The sequence below is a fragment of the Neolamprologus multifasciatus genome, chromosome 9 (assembly GCF_963576455.1).
Source record: "Neolamprologus multifasciatus chromosome 9, fNeoMul1.2, whole genome shotgun sequence".
Classification (NCBI taxonomy): domain Eukaryota; kingdom Metazoa; phylum Chordata; class Actinopteri; order Cichliformes; family Cichlidae; genus Neolamprologus; species Neolamprologus multifasciatus.
The window spans coordinates 15,218,198-15,232,116 of NC_140447.1; the positions used below are offsets into that span (position 1 = coordinate 15,218,198).

The following is a 13,919-nucleotide window of genomic DNA, read 5'->3' on the forward strand; positions in this document are numbered from 1 at the left end:
TAAATAAAAATCCATGGTGCATACGAAAATACAAAGCAAATAAATAAGAAGGCGTACACCATGAAATATGACACTTAATACATAATTAGCATAAAATGAATGCTCACAGATGTGGTCCCTCTTTAGCTGTTGTTTGATGTATAGCAGCTGAATTATTATTATAATCTCACTACCTCTAGTAGAGGCTCTGGTAACTTTTCCACTAAAATTCAGTTTTAACAAGATGAACTCACCCAATCACGGTGGAGCGAGTCCATGTAAGGAGCTTATAAGCAAACTTAAATTAAAGAAAAAAATTGAAAGCTTAAAATATTATATTTTTGAAGTGTGACCCAATGATGGGTCACACGGTAAAAAGGCTGATGGGGTTTTGCCATCACCCTGCCAGGCGGGCGGCGTGGATACCCAGTTATACGACTGCGATAACTTGAGAACCAATCGTCGTAGTATTTTTTAAAATCCATACCATATGTGCATCTACTACAATTCTTGGACAAGTTCAAATCTTACTGACCTCAACCTTGAGATCAACATCAGAGGTTAACATATCTGAAAATCACCTGGGATTTTCACATTTATACCATAGATGCATCTGGAGGCTGAGCGGTAGCACTGGTGGTCACCAATAATCACTGAACACTGTACATGTAAATACATATTAGCCACCTAGCTTAATCGTTTTTTGCATAGAAGGACCCTGGAATGTACTTCATACCTTCCTTGCTTACTAGTGACTTCTTGACGTTAAATATAGTATCTCGTCCTGCTGGCATGCGTGTCGATTTCATGCTTTGGCTCTCCAAAGCGTGGACTAGCATGTTTATTCTATATGAGCAAAAAAATAATAGAGTAGAGAAAAATTTTAGCTATATTTTCTGGCCTATTGTTTAATTTGTCTGAAACTATGTAGGTTCAAATTATTGATTTAGATTGGGCCTTAACCCCTTTCTTTCCCTTTTCTTTTTCTATTTCTCCACTGACTTCTACTGACTTTCCCCCACCTGGCCCTCACCTCCTGTCCACTCCAGCATAATACCCACTCTGATAATAATGTGAATAATAAAATAAAATAATACAACGAAACAAAAAGAATAACAAGAGGCACCTACAGAGACACTGTAGTGGTCGTCTTGGCAAAATGAATGTGTTTGGCACAACAAAGCATTCAGGCCATGATTCTGCTTGCTAAAACTGATTCTTACTCATGCTTGTGACTTCCCAGGAGAACTATGGGCAGTACAGCCTGCATTACAAATAGCTGACGGACTCATAGCAGGGTGATGTTTTTCCTGTGTTAAAATATGCATATTGAGGTTGTGTTTGCACAGAACTGCTCGATTATGGAAGCCTGCAGAGAGTTGGCAGCTCTCTGCTGAGAGAAGTTATTGGCAATTTCAGCAATGTCATTTTACTTCTTTCTTTTATTACACACCACACCCTCCACTCATCTCAACTCCTTTCATATCCACTCATTGTACATCCAGGGAATATTACTGCAATTAAACGGTGGCAGCAGGCGTGTAAACTGCTTGAGCTCGATGAATGGTTAATGAAAACCATGAAATGCATGAGACGGTGTAGTAATATATTTATTTATCTATCAGTAGTAATTTTATATGCATCTAGCTGACCCCCTATGAGCATGCATTTTGGTGACAGCAGGAAGGAAAAACTCCCTTTAACAGGAAGAAACCTCGAGCAGAACGAGGCTCATGGATGGCCGGCCATCTGCCACGGCCGGTTAGGGTTGAGGGAAGGAAGACAGGACAAAGACACGTGATTATTAATTAGCAAACGTTCTCCAACCAATCGTTCCTTTTGACTTATAACTGCTGAAAAACATCAGAGATGCCATTATGCTCTGTGTTGATAGAGATCGTACGTATATAAAAGGCACTTTCCTGATCTGCCAGGCATTTCTGTGTGCACTGTTGTTTCAGCTTGTTTTTGTGTCGTTCTCTCATTCTTTGTTTAGATGCAGTGTTCCCCTTTAATGAGGAGAGAGTGATTCCCGATGGAGTCAACAGGGACTCTGCCATCATTGGAGGTACAAAGTGCCATTATCAGAGTTAAAAGTGCTTAAACGTGTTTTTTTTTTATTTCTAATTGATTTTCCACATTTAAGAGGTCTTTAAAGTTTTCAGTGAGTTTATTAATAATTTATTATATAGTTCTAATTATAGCCTAAGTACTCTCTATCTGACAGTCAAACTCTAATAAATGGAACGGAGAGCAACTCTGGGTTCAGTATCTTGCTGTAGCTTGCTTGGCATGCAGACTGTAGCATAGTGGGTGACCTTCTCTGCCTCCTGAGCTACAGCCACATGGTTGGCATTTATGTAGCACCTTTTGATCTTCACTAGCTTTTACTTTGGGAGGGGTAAGTGTCTTGCCCAAAAACATTTGAGCAGGGCTTTATCGCTTGGGACGGCTGTGGTTCAGGAGGTAGAATGGGGCGATCCCTGGGTACTCTACTCTGCAGGTCAAAGTTTCTTTGGGCGAGATACTGAACCCCAAGCTGCCACCTGGTGCATCCGCTGGAGTGTGTGTAAATGTTAGACAAGGAGTTTTGGTATAAAAAAAAAGCACTTGTATAAATGTGTGTGTGATTGGGTGAATGAGGCTTGTAGAATAAATTGCCTTGAGTGCTAAGTGCCCCATTTACTATTTATTTGCTCTCTGTGCTTCACACATTACAATAACCAGTGGTTGTGATGGTTCGTGACCCAGATGAGCTGCTACATCACAGACATTCTGATCATAGTTAACTATTAAAAACGTCTGCTTTATACTTTTCAAGTGACAGTCAAATTCCTTCTTTCTGTCCAAAAACTACCAAAAACAGACTACAGTCCACTAATGTTTCTAATTACATTACAAACATCGCATTACATACATTTTTATTACATTAATCTCCCAGTTGAGATGGCAGAACCAAGCTGTGTTTGCCTTTGCTTAGACATTGACTCATATGAGGAATTTCATGGTCGGAGCAGGTTGGTAGCAGTATTTGAAAAAGCCTCTCTGTCTCTGCTGCAGGTATTATCGCAGTGGTGATCTTCACCATCTTATGCACTCTGGTGTTCCTGATCCGCTACATGTTCCGTCACAAAGGCACTTACCACACCAACGAGGCAAAGGGCAGCGGGGAGTCGGCCGCGGAATCAGCGGATACGGCCATCATCGGCACCGACAACCCAGAAACCATTGACGAATCAAAGAAGGAATGGTTCATCTAACAGCCAATCAGAAAGAACTCTGCGAGAGGGAAAGCAATGTTTCAGATCATCCGATGCCACAGAGATAGAGGTGGTTTAAGTCAAGGCCAATCACAGAATGGACAGAGGACTGGCTATTCAAAAGGACAATAATCTCCCAGGGAAGGTTGGGGAAATGGGGAAGACTGTACAGAAATCCTTTTGTTTTGTTCTTTTTTTAATATATTCAGAGTATTAGAAAGAGAAGGAAGGGACACTTATTCAACTGAGCACAACTGTAAGAGACTGTACATGTATATACTAACCGGCTTGTCCTTCTTTGTATCGTGCTTGGGAGTTTTCAGGAGTCCTTTGAATACTGTATATGACAAATAATTATACTTACTGGGTCGTGTGATAGCAAAGGTTTATTGCCAGTCCCTGTTGCGTTTTGATTTTATATTTTAACAAAAATCTTATATCAAAAATGATCAAATCGACATGCCAAACCTTTGTTTTTGTTTTATTCTTTCTTTTTTCTTCTTCTTATTTGTATTTTTTATTGTTTCAAACTGCGGATGCACCAGTTTGTCACATAATTCATGTCGTGGTAATATAGAACTGAATATGGATGCCAAAAGTCACCTTGTAAATACAATATTATTTTCTCCCTTTTCTCAAAATATTTCTTTAGTGTCAGACGCATAAAACAAATTAGAAATTTCATATTTATATAAGAGTGGCGCCACGTCTCGTCTGTCGCATTATAAACGTGTAAAATACAGAGTTTTACGTTTAAATCTTATGACATTCGATTGTAAGGGACATTCCTTTCTGTGGAAGGGCACCGAGGGGTTTCTCAGTGCATGATGGGGAAATCATGACGCCATCATCGCCATCTTCTTCATCTTCATCGTCATGGCAGCTTTCTTTGGATTTGGAATGAGTGAATCTGCGAGCCTTTACTCGTGCGGGCTTCAGCATGTTTGTTTGTTTCTTTGCCAAACACTTGAGTCTTATGTCAGATTTTCATGTTCAATTTGATATTTGAGTTGGTTTTTTGTTTTGTTTTTATACATTTGAAACCAGTGTTGGGCTGTAGTTTTTAAAGCACATGCATGCGTCTGTGCGTATATGCGTAGGTGAATTAGGGCAAAATGAGCTTTAGAAGGGGCCGTTTGGGCATGCGCGAAGACCAGACCAAACAGCTTGACTGATGCGTACTGAGTTTTCATCGATGCACTAGGCATTAAGTGGGCGAAGCAGCGTGAAATGAAAAATCAATTTATATCTGAAAAACACCTGGGACGAAGTTAAGAAGATAATTGGCTTATTATTCCAGCGTGCCTTCAAGGTGCTGAGCCGTTTGGCCTTGCCTCACACTACTTATCACGAACCTGCGAGGAAAAACTTGACTGCTGCTGCACGAAATCGGACTTAATAGCGTTTTCAGGTGTTTTTTTTTTTAATGTTGTATTTAAATGGTGCTGTGTTCACTTACCCAGAAAAATCTTGGTCGGAAAAAAAAAACTTGTTTTGAAATTTAAAAAAAAAAAGCCAGACTTTCCAAGTATTTGTGCAGCAGTAGCAGCTTCAACGCACAAGCTTACACCTCCCCTCACACATGCACACAACAACATGCATGTTTGATGAAGTGTGAGTCATTTGCTCGTTTGCAAGAAAAACATGTTTAGGATGAGGAGGCAGAAACGAGCGTCACCCTGCAGTGTGCAACTGCGGTCCAACATACATTCAAATCATGTAAGATCTATTTATGTTTAAGTTATTTTATGTTTACCTGTTTACCTTACCATGGCTTCTACAGAACGACGTGTTACAGCTAAAACCTGCTGCCAACTCTATTTTGTTGTGAAATTGCTTTATTTTGTATGTCTGTTTGATCAAATTGCTCGCGCGGTGAATCACGAATCGCCTCGTGATCGAGCGCTTGCTGTGGATCACTTCATGTGAGACATTATGAGCAGCTGCTGAGCTCAGCTTGCCTTCTACTGAGGCCTCAAAGAAGAATTCATCTGCTTTTACTTCGCATCCCGTAGGGCAAACAAGTGACTCTACCGATGCTTTGTTGTTTTTGGATTTTGATTTTCAGACTTTAAAATGCATAACTTCACCCTCGATATATGTTTTGAACTTAACGGCGATGATAATTGATTATCAGCGCAAACAGGCAAAACCTTAACCCACATGTTTTGCTTTTAGTTCTCTTGAGTTCAATAAAGAGTGTTTGATCTTTAATAGCAGTTTCTTCGTCTTCTTCTTCTTGTTCAGACATTCGCAGTAATGATGCAGTACTAAAGATATTCAAGGAGCATTTTGTGTCTTAGCCATGTAACCATTAAGAAACAGGGACTATGGAAGAATCTAACCTATTTGCTTTAGTTCGACTTATATAAGTTAAAATTATATAAAACTGATATAATACTTAATAAACGCTATGTAGTTTTTCCTTTTGAAAAGCCCGTAATGAACAAATGTGGAAGTTCCAGAAGGTCATATGCTGCCCTCTGGTGGGCAGACTGTGCACCTTCTTAGTCACCCAGATTTGCAGAGCATACACACTGATGATTAATGACAGCTGATTACCAAACTAAATAAAGTTAAAAGCTCATAGCTGATGAATTATATTCAGAATCAGTAATAAGTAATATATGAAAGTATATCAAATATAAACTTGCTGACAAAGGTACCCAAAGCAATGAGGCGCTACAAAAAAAGGACTGAAGTGTCCTTAAGACGATAAAGTTGCAGATAAATGTGCTCACTTAGGTTCAGCATGTTTGATTTTAAAGTGATGTCAGGTCTTTATATCTCTTACTCATCAGAAATTTAGTGCTACACTGCTTTCCATCAGGAGGGATTTGGCCTGCGTGCCTGGTAATTAAATAATTCTGATTACTTTGTGTTTGTTTGTCTGCCCACACCTTTGAACCGAGGCATTGTCTTGTCGTTGTTATTACTGTTGCCATGATCCAGAACTAAATAGCAATATAGCTGCCCCATAATCAGTTTGTGTTATTATAATCTTCATTTCATTATGTCTGTCGATTGAATCGCTGCCTGTAACATACGCAGCTGCATATTTGCATAACTGCAACTCATCCTTAAACCCTTTGACAAGGACTGTGTCCTAATGTAATGTGGTAAAGTATCCAACACACTCTCGCATGCCTGACAGCGAGCTGATAGGGAGCAGTGTGTGTTAAAATATTCACGTAGCTTCCAAAAAAACCTTCACAAAACACACACACATGAAATTATTGTGAAATCAGACACTTTTTTAACAGCTTTATTAGCTTTGAGGTTGGAAAACGGGAAAAAAAAGTCTGCAAAAGAAATCAGCAGTTACAAAAGACAACTTATAATATTTCCGTGTACTTCGGTCCCTTTTTTTCTTACAAGCAGGCCTTTATTGTTACACTCTGATGCCCCATGTTAATGTGCATGTTGACAAGTATGAGAGCTCAACTAGGATCAGGGTTGGTCTTTGGTGTGCAGCAGAAAACAGTGAAATGCTTGAGGTTCATTGTCCCAGGGTGTAGCTTTGTGAATCCGTCATGACTGTGGGGGGGAGAGGGGTTGGACGAATGTGGTGGGGGATGCTGCTGAGATGGAAGATTTGGGCTCGTCAGGCGTCGGGACACTCACCTGTAACGCATATTAGAGAGGCTGGTGAGCAAAGGTCTGCCTCGCTCACAGAATCAGTTACATTGTTGATACTGTTAACTTACCATTCTTGGGCAGCATAACAATGTTCTCAGCGAGGATACCAGTCTCCAAAGAGAACTGCGAGAATTTCTCCTGCAGGACAGCGCTGGTGTCGGGAGTGCGACCTACAATGAAAAATGACGGCGCTCTTCAAGAATGAGCAAATCCTGGAGAGCATTAGAAAGCTACTCTTATTTTGGTAAGACAAACTCACTGTAAAGCTTGTTGAGGACCTCGGACACCCCATTCTTTGTCTTGATGGTGTGGACCAGGGCATACTCATCGTAAACGACGTCAACAATGCGCATGTCGTTGTCATTGTTCCAAGCTGGGGGGGTCACAGAAATCCTGTTAAATCTAAGTATTTAAATATATGTCAGTTTTTGGGGCAGTGTTAAAGGCGTCTCTACTTACTTTGGCTGTGGAAGGTGAAACGTCCAGGAGTGTCTGTTTTCTTAGCCAGGTGAGTCATTCTCCAGCAGGAGCCATCAGTACTTAAATGGGGGAAAAAATGACCAGTTTAGATATCCTCCCTAAAAAAGACAATCATTGCCATTTAATTTATTTTATTTTATCTTATTTTGAAAGCACAATTATACTCACTTCAGGTTGGAGTAAGAGAGGTCCAGATCTCCTACATCAGTAGGAGTTAAGAAAGCAGTCCCCATCTTCATGGTTGCTTTGTGGTTCACAAACCACTGAGCATTTGTAGCAAAGCCAACCATGTACCACTTGCCCGCCACCTGTAAGAAAGCAAACACTGTTTAAAAAGAGGTTATCTAAACCCTACCTGCATTACTGCTTCCCCTCTGCTTTCTAAAAGTGAGGGGTTGTTTTTGTCTGTGCAACAACCCAAAGACAGACGCAAATAACTTCTTTCTTTCTTTTTAAATGTGTATTTGTTACCTTCTCCAGGTTGAAGTCTTTTACGGGCATGACATCTGCACATGCAGCCAGCACGCACACCAGGGCGGCCAGCATCCTCAGCAGTGTGCTCCTCATGGCTTCTTCTGTCAGTGCTTCGGCAGCAAGGAGTGATCAGGAGTGTCAAGGCGGTTTGATGGGAAGGAGCAAGTGGAGGCTTCTTATATTTGCTGCAGGGTACTGCCCTACCCCTATTCTGTCTCCTCCCCACTCCCCCTCCCCACAATCCTGCTGTTCGCTACACCATTACAAAAACCCTCACGCGAATCACGGCTGTTACACAACTGGCACGTGTGAATAGAGCCAGGACACAGGGGTAGAAGGGATGGGGTTTAAACATTCGTGTCCAAGCATGCCTGGCCAAAATGTCACATGTATAAAATCAGTGTGTTTTCCATTTTTCTGGATATGATAAACCATTGGCATCCAGTATTTCCTGCATGGTCAGGGATTTTTAAGAACTTCATGGTGAAAAAAATAATAAAAATCATTCTCATAAATAACTTTGCCAGTGTTACATACAGTGGCTTGATTGTTCCTTGCAGCCTCTGAGCACTGACTCACATCATTGTACTGGTTTCTTTCTTTCTTTCTTTCTTTCTTTCTTTCTTTCTTTCATAAAACCTTTGGTGCATGCAGAATTTCGGTGAGAACCTGTGAGTTTTGTAACTACCAGGGAGTTGGAGCATGCACTATTGACGTGTTTAAATTTAAATATTGCATTTATGTTACAACAAATCCCCCGTTGACTTTGTTTCTGTGTATTGTATCATTTGCCTGTTACATAAAGTGCTGATTAGCTGTGAATTCTTTATTTTTGCTGACATGTACCGATGACTTATCAAACCTCTCCTCTGTTATGAGACCAGACGAGCACAGACTTGTAATCAGCTGGTTATGAAACACTCACACATCCACACAAACAGGGACACACACACACACACACAGAGAGAGGTGCTGGTTGGAGCGAGGGAAAGTGGTAAGAGGCACTTTTGGTGAGTTTTGTAACCACCCTTGTGACATCTGGGCCTTATTATCTCCATTCCTGGCCCCCTCATCCAATTTTTGCATCCTCAAGCACAAAACAAAAACGCACATTCGCCTCTCAATGGTAAATCTCGGGGGGAAAAAAACACATTTTGACACTTCCATCTCACCACAGGATTAGCAAACAGCAAATAAGGACAATTAAAAGCATTCAACAACAGCTTGATTTGAATCTTATGTCCTTTTATTCAATGTGTGGCTGAGGACATTTAATGTTAGGGCCCTAATTCAGTCTTTGGTGAATTCAAAACCGTTGCTCTCCATCGTCCCTCAGCTCCACCTCTTCAGCATGTGGGAACACAATCTGTTAAACAAGGAATGCCAGGTTAAATTACAGAGAAACTGTGATGGTGTTTTTCAGCAGGCAGTGGAAGTTAGATAACGTGTTGACAACGTTTTAAAAACTGACTGCAGGAGCACAGCCTGCAGGAACAAAAGTCAGCACTGTTTCTGAGAAGGTCTGGCTCACTTTTCTTTTTCTTTTTTTCCCCCAAGTGATACATGATGCCATTTAAAAAAAAAAAAAAAAGTCATACTGTTATTCAACAGTGGGTCTCCCGCTTAGAAACACTCTGTGATATCTTCCTACTTATAGCTGTCAAATCTTTTTTGTACAAAATATGCAAGATGATCAAAAAGTGCATTTTGACTCCATTTCGAATGGTCACTTCACCACATAGGTTGGTCAAAACTAGTAGAATCACATGACATGTACCATTTTACCCACATGTTTGATACCACGCTCTAGCCATGATTATAACTTGCTTTGACCAGCTACATATCCCACATGGTGTGAAGAATCTTTATGCTTCTGTTAATCTACAGTATAGACATTTAACTGGTGATATTTTGCCATTTAACTCATTTGTCTCATAAAATAAAAGCGCATCTGAGCAAAAACAAGATTTTGACTGGGGCCTCAGTCAAAATCTTGATCGTGGCTCAAAGAGTTGGCAGTTCGTCTTGTAACCGGAAGGTTGCCGGTTCGAGCCCCGGCTCGGATAGTCTCGGTCGTTGTGTCCTTGGGCAAGACACTTCACCTACCACCTACTGGTGATGGCCAGAGGGGCCGATGGCACGATATGGAAGCCTTGCTTCTGTCAGTCTGCCCCAGGTGTAGCAACTGTAGCTTGCCTCCACCAGTGTGTGAATGAATAGTGGAATTGTACAGCGCCTTGAGGGCCCCGAAAAGCGCTATATAAAATGCAATCCATTATTATTATTTGACTTTAGAGTATGCAAAACTGATTTATTTGCAGTTTTTAACAGAGCTCAAATGTGCATTTTAGCATTGAAAATGTCACATCTGTCTGCTGTACTTATGAGGGATCAAAAATGTCAAACTCAGTTTCAGGTTGTATGACCTCATTAAATTTCCCAAAGTTACTGTACACAAAAATCACGTGATTCTGAGGAGGTCAGTAGGGAGGTACTCACCGAGTGAGCAAGTACTGTTATCACATGGTGATTTTAGCTTTCACAACATTTTTCAAGAATCCTCATCAGCTATTCAAATCAAATCACACTGCAGGAAACTAGACGAGAGCTTTAACCTAAATGAAATGTACACTGTTGCTGTGCTTCGGTATTTAACACATTTAAACTGTTCATTTATTTAAATTAAACATTGTACATATTAACATTTAAGTTACTGCCCAAAGGGGATCTGAATTATTCTCCTCATTTTGTTTTGCACACTGGTTATTGCCTTTGGCTTAATTACATTTTTTAAGTCAATAACTTGTTTTTTTTTTCATAACATACTGCTTAGCTTAGATAATACAGAGAAAACTATAAAGAACATATTAACCAGGTAACACAAATAGATTGAGACGAGTGTGTTTTTTTCCTCTAGTAACATGTGAGGAAAAAGTGCCGTGAGCCACAATCACAGCGCAAAGCTGCAGCTCATTTGGGGTGCCACTAATTCTTGTTTGCGGTTCTTTATGTAAAACATGTTGTTAAGAAAAAATCTGCATAAATACAATTTGTTAATATTATTTATTATATTGCACTGAATCAGTGAAGCTTCTTACAGTACATGGGAGAAAATGCTAGGAAATAAGTCATGAGCGCTTTGCCAGGGAAATGCAATGCAATTACTCGTGGATGTACTTGTCAGCACTAGGCCTGCATACTACACCAGTAAGTAAAAACCTGAAAAATAATATAAGTTTGGCTCAGTGGCATGCTTGTGCTTTTTGCTTGTGACAAATCTAAACATTATCACCCTTTCTTTTTAGGGGATCGGTTTTATGTACACACGTCACTTAAGTTAATACTTTTAAAAAATGTTTAAAAAGAAAAAAACAGCATGTAACTTACTGATTACATGATCTCGATCCACATCACCGCAATGACCTGGAAAGCAAAAATAAATTCACATGCCATTATTTAGCCATCTGGGGAGCTTTTACTATATAGGAACATATGGCTGGTAGTAGTGTGACTTACTCTGACCAGTCATTTACTACATATGTAGTGTGTTGTTGTGTTATTTTGTAATGCACTGTGTTCAGAAAATATTTGGATTGTGTTCTCAAACGTAACACGGTATATTCATTTGGTTAATCTAGCTATCAGAGATCCAGAGCTTGTCTAGCTATGCAGTCATCATGTGTTTCAAAATGCCAGCTTACATGAAATAAGATTGCTATTAGTATTCTGTATGATAAGTGTAAAATTAGCCATACTGTAGGTGGGGAAGGGGAAGTGGTAGGCCCGCTGCAAATTCTGTTTTGCAGCAAGCTCTTCAAACTTGGTTAGCAGCGGCTCTGACAGATTGTCCACAGACTTCCCTGCGAACACAGCACAACACAAAAACCCTTTAACATATTTACCAAAGTAATAAAGCATCAACTTTGCTGTGCTGCTCAATATAAAGTACCTAAAAAAAAGTAAGGGAGGAACCTACCATAGAGTTTCATTGTGATCTTGCCCTGTTTCTGGAAGTACATGATGGCATAGGAATTGTAGTCTGTATCCCCAATCACTATCTCAATATTCTGCTCAGGGGGAGATCCTGGTATAAAGAGAACAGAGAGCAAAGTACACAAAGGATCCTGCTTTATTCTGGGACACTAAGAAACAAAACTGACCTTTCAGTGTCAGTCTTCCTGGGACTGATGTTAGATGATAGACTTGTAATATCTCCCAACACTGGTGATTGCTGAGAAGAGAAGAGAAGAGAAGAGAAGAGAAGAGAAGAGAAGAGAAGACTTTGTACTTTTCAGACAGTGCATGACAAATTAATCAATAAAACTTGTTTTTTCTCTGTTGAGGCCAGAAAGATTTCATAGCACTCATACAACAACAAAAGCTTTCATAGAATGCTCTCCAAAAACAACACAAGCCACATTTTTTCCATTTAAATGGGATATTATACTTCTAGGTCAGTTTGGCCAAAAAAGAGTTAGCAGAAAAGCTGACGGATTTAACTGTTCTACCTCATCTTTCCTGTTTTTGAAGATGAATAAATAACATTAAACACATGGCAAGAAATAATATCAATAAGAATGGAATGAGGGATTCAAGACATTGGCTCCCTCTGCTGCCAAAAAAATAGAAAGAAAGCAAAGAACATACAGAAGAAATCAGCCATATGTGCAGCTGTACTCACTGCCTTGTTTTGGTGCTAACAGACAGCGTTTCATTAGAGGTAGCGGTACGAGTAATGGTGATTACTGTTGGCTCCACCTTGGTCCCGTGATTTAACAGGTAAGAGCATTTGGAGGCAGTATTAAGCAGGTACCATGTTCCCAGCATCTAGGACACACGCAATCAGAGAAAGGAAAAAACAAGATTTCAAAATATCTCAAAATCAATCAGTTTGTCATAGACAAAAAAAATAGTCTTATCGGATTATTCTAATTCATCCCATCCCACTGAAATCAAAATTCCAAAAATGTTCCCATGTCAAAACAAAAACAAAACATTTCTTTTAAATGCCCTGCTCTATCACCTTCATATCCATTCACCTGCACAGAAAAATTCCCTCATTGCCTCAAACACAATATTGACACAATTATGCAAGTTTGCCTGCATCAGCAGCCCCCACAGTAATCCATGAAAATCAGAGCTTTCACGGTGATCGAAAGTTTGAAGAATAAAGGCTTCTCAGAACTGGCCTTTGACGTGTTCAAGTCTCTGAATACTTCGATTCCACATAGAATATAAGGACAAAAACTTGTTGGATTATTCTTAGACCAGTGGGAGAGAGCGCTTTTGTGTGTATATGCGTGTGTGTGTGTCATGATCTAATCAAAGCAATAAAATAGCTTTCTGGCTATTTTCTTATGTTTATATTGACTCATCCACCATTAAGTTACTTTCACATAGTTTCCACAGATTCTTCTGCAGTCCTATTTGTATATTATCATACTATGACACGGTACAACAATCAAAAAAACAGTGTTCAGAGGTAAAATAACAGCACACAGAGCTGTCTGCTGTGTTGGCGATGTCTGCAACTGCCTGGAAACAGTCGGTCTCTTGGCAGTGCAGCTTTTCATGAATCTCACTGTCTTCAGCAGAAGGTTAAAAAGATTAACTTAAAAAAAGAAAAAGATAAAGTACTGCTGATGTTATTTGGCACTATATAAACTGAATTGAATTGAGCAGCCAGGGCCCAATGCAGCAGTAGTGAAAATATTCCGCTTCTTTATCTTATTTCTTACCCTTTCTATGTCTATGTCTTGTTCGGGTTGGGTCAGGTCAATAGGTGTGATCTTTGGCTTCTTGGGAGGTCGTCTTTGGGGTCGGGGTCGACTCTTAGCTCCACCTACAGCCTCAGCAGAATCCCAGAGGTACACGCACATCAACATCACCACGACAAGTATGCAACGCCATAGTCCAGCCATTGTATCACTGACAAACAATTCTTGTTTTTGTTTTATAGGTTTTCTGTCCACCCTGCTCTGTTTCTCCCTTCAGCTGTTCTCTTTCTGCTTTACTCAACTTGCAACACATATACCCAGAAGATATGGTTAAACAAACAGAGACCCAGAGACAAACAGTGTGAAACAG

General features: G+C 40.0%; 3 protein-coding genes across 4 annotated transcripts in view; 1 reads left to right on the plus strand and 2 right to left on the minus strand.

The window, feature by feature from the left end:
• Positions 1 to 5,453, plus strand: part of cntnap2a (contactin associated protein 2a) — a 389,684-nt gene extending 384,231 nt beyond the window's left edge. For both annotated transcript variants that reach the window (XM_085173176.1, XM_085173177.1), the window contains 2 exons: positions 1,976 to 2,047; positions 3,040 to 5,453. In XM_085173176.1, coding sequence (XP_085029302.1) covers positions 1,976 to 2,047; positions 3,040 to 3,239 — 272 coding nt within the window. In that variant the 3' untranslated portion in view covers positions 3,240 to 5,453. The remainder of the gene's footprint in view (positions 1 to 1,975; positions 2,048 to 3,039) is intronic.
• Positions 5,454 to 6,472: 1,019 nt separating this feature from the next.
• LOC146511274 (lipocalin-like) lies at positions 6,473 to 8,001 on the minus strand. The gene is made up of 6 exons (XM_085173204.1): positions 7,830 to 8,001; positions 7,527 to 7,666; positions 7,338 to 7,417; positions 7,138 to 7,251; positions 6,947 to 7,048; positions 6,473 to 6,863 (listed from the first exon to the last, which is right to left on the minus strand). The coding sequence occupies exons 1-6, from the start codon at positions 7,923 to 7,925 to the stop codon at positions 6,844 to 6,846; spliced, it is 552 nt and encodes a 183-aa protein (XP_085029330.1). The 5' UTR covers positions 7,926 to 8,001; the 3' UTR covers positions 6,473 to 6,843.
• A 1,059-nt stretch (positions 8,002 to 9,060) lies between these two features.
• On the minus strand, positions 9,061 to 13,861 carry c8g (complement component 8, gamma polypeptide). Its single transcript, XM_085173201.1, has 7 exons — positions 13,571 to 13,861; positions 12,514 to 12,659; positions 11,993 to 12,063; positions 11,809 to 11,916; positions 11,588 to 11,692; positions 11,220 to 11,255; positions 9,061 to 9,198 (listed from the first exon to the last, which is right to left on the minus strand). Exons 1-7 carry the CDS (start codon positions 13,751 to 13,753, stop codon positions 9,179 to 9,181), a joined length of 669 nt encoding a protein of 222 aa, XP_085029327.1. The 5' UTR covers positions 13,754 to 13,861; the 3' UTR covers positions 9,061 to 9,178.
• Positions 13,862 to 13,919: the final 58 nt, after the last annotated feature.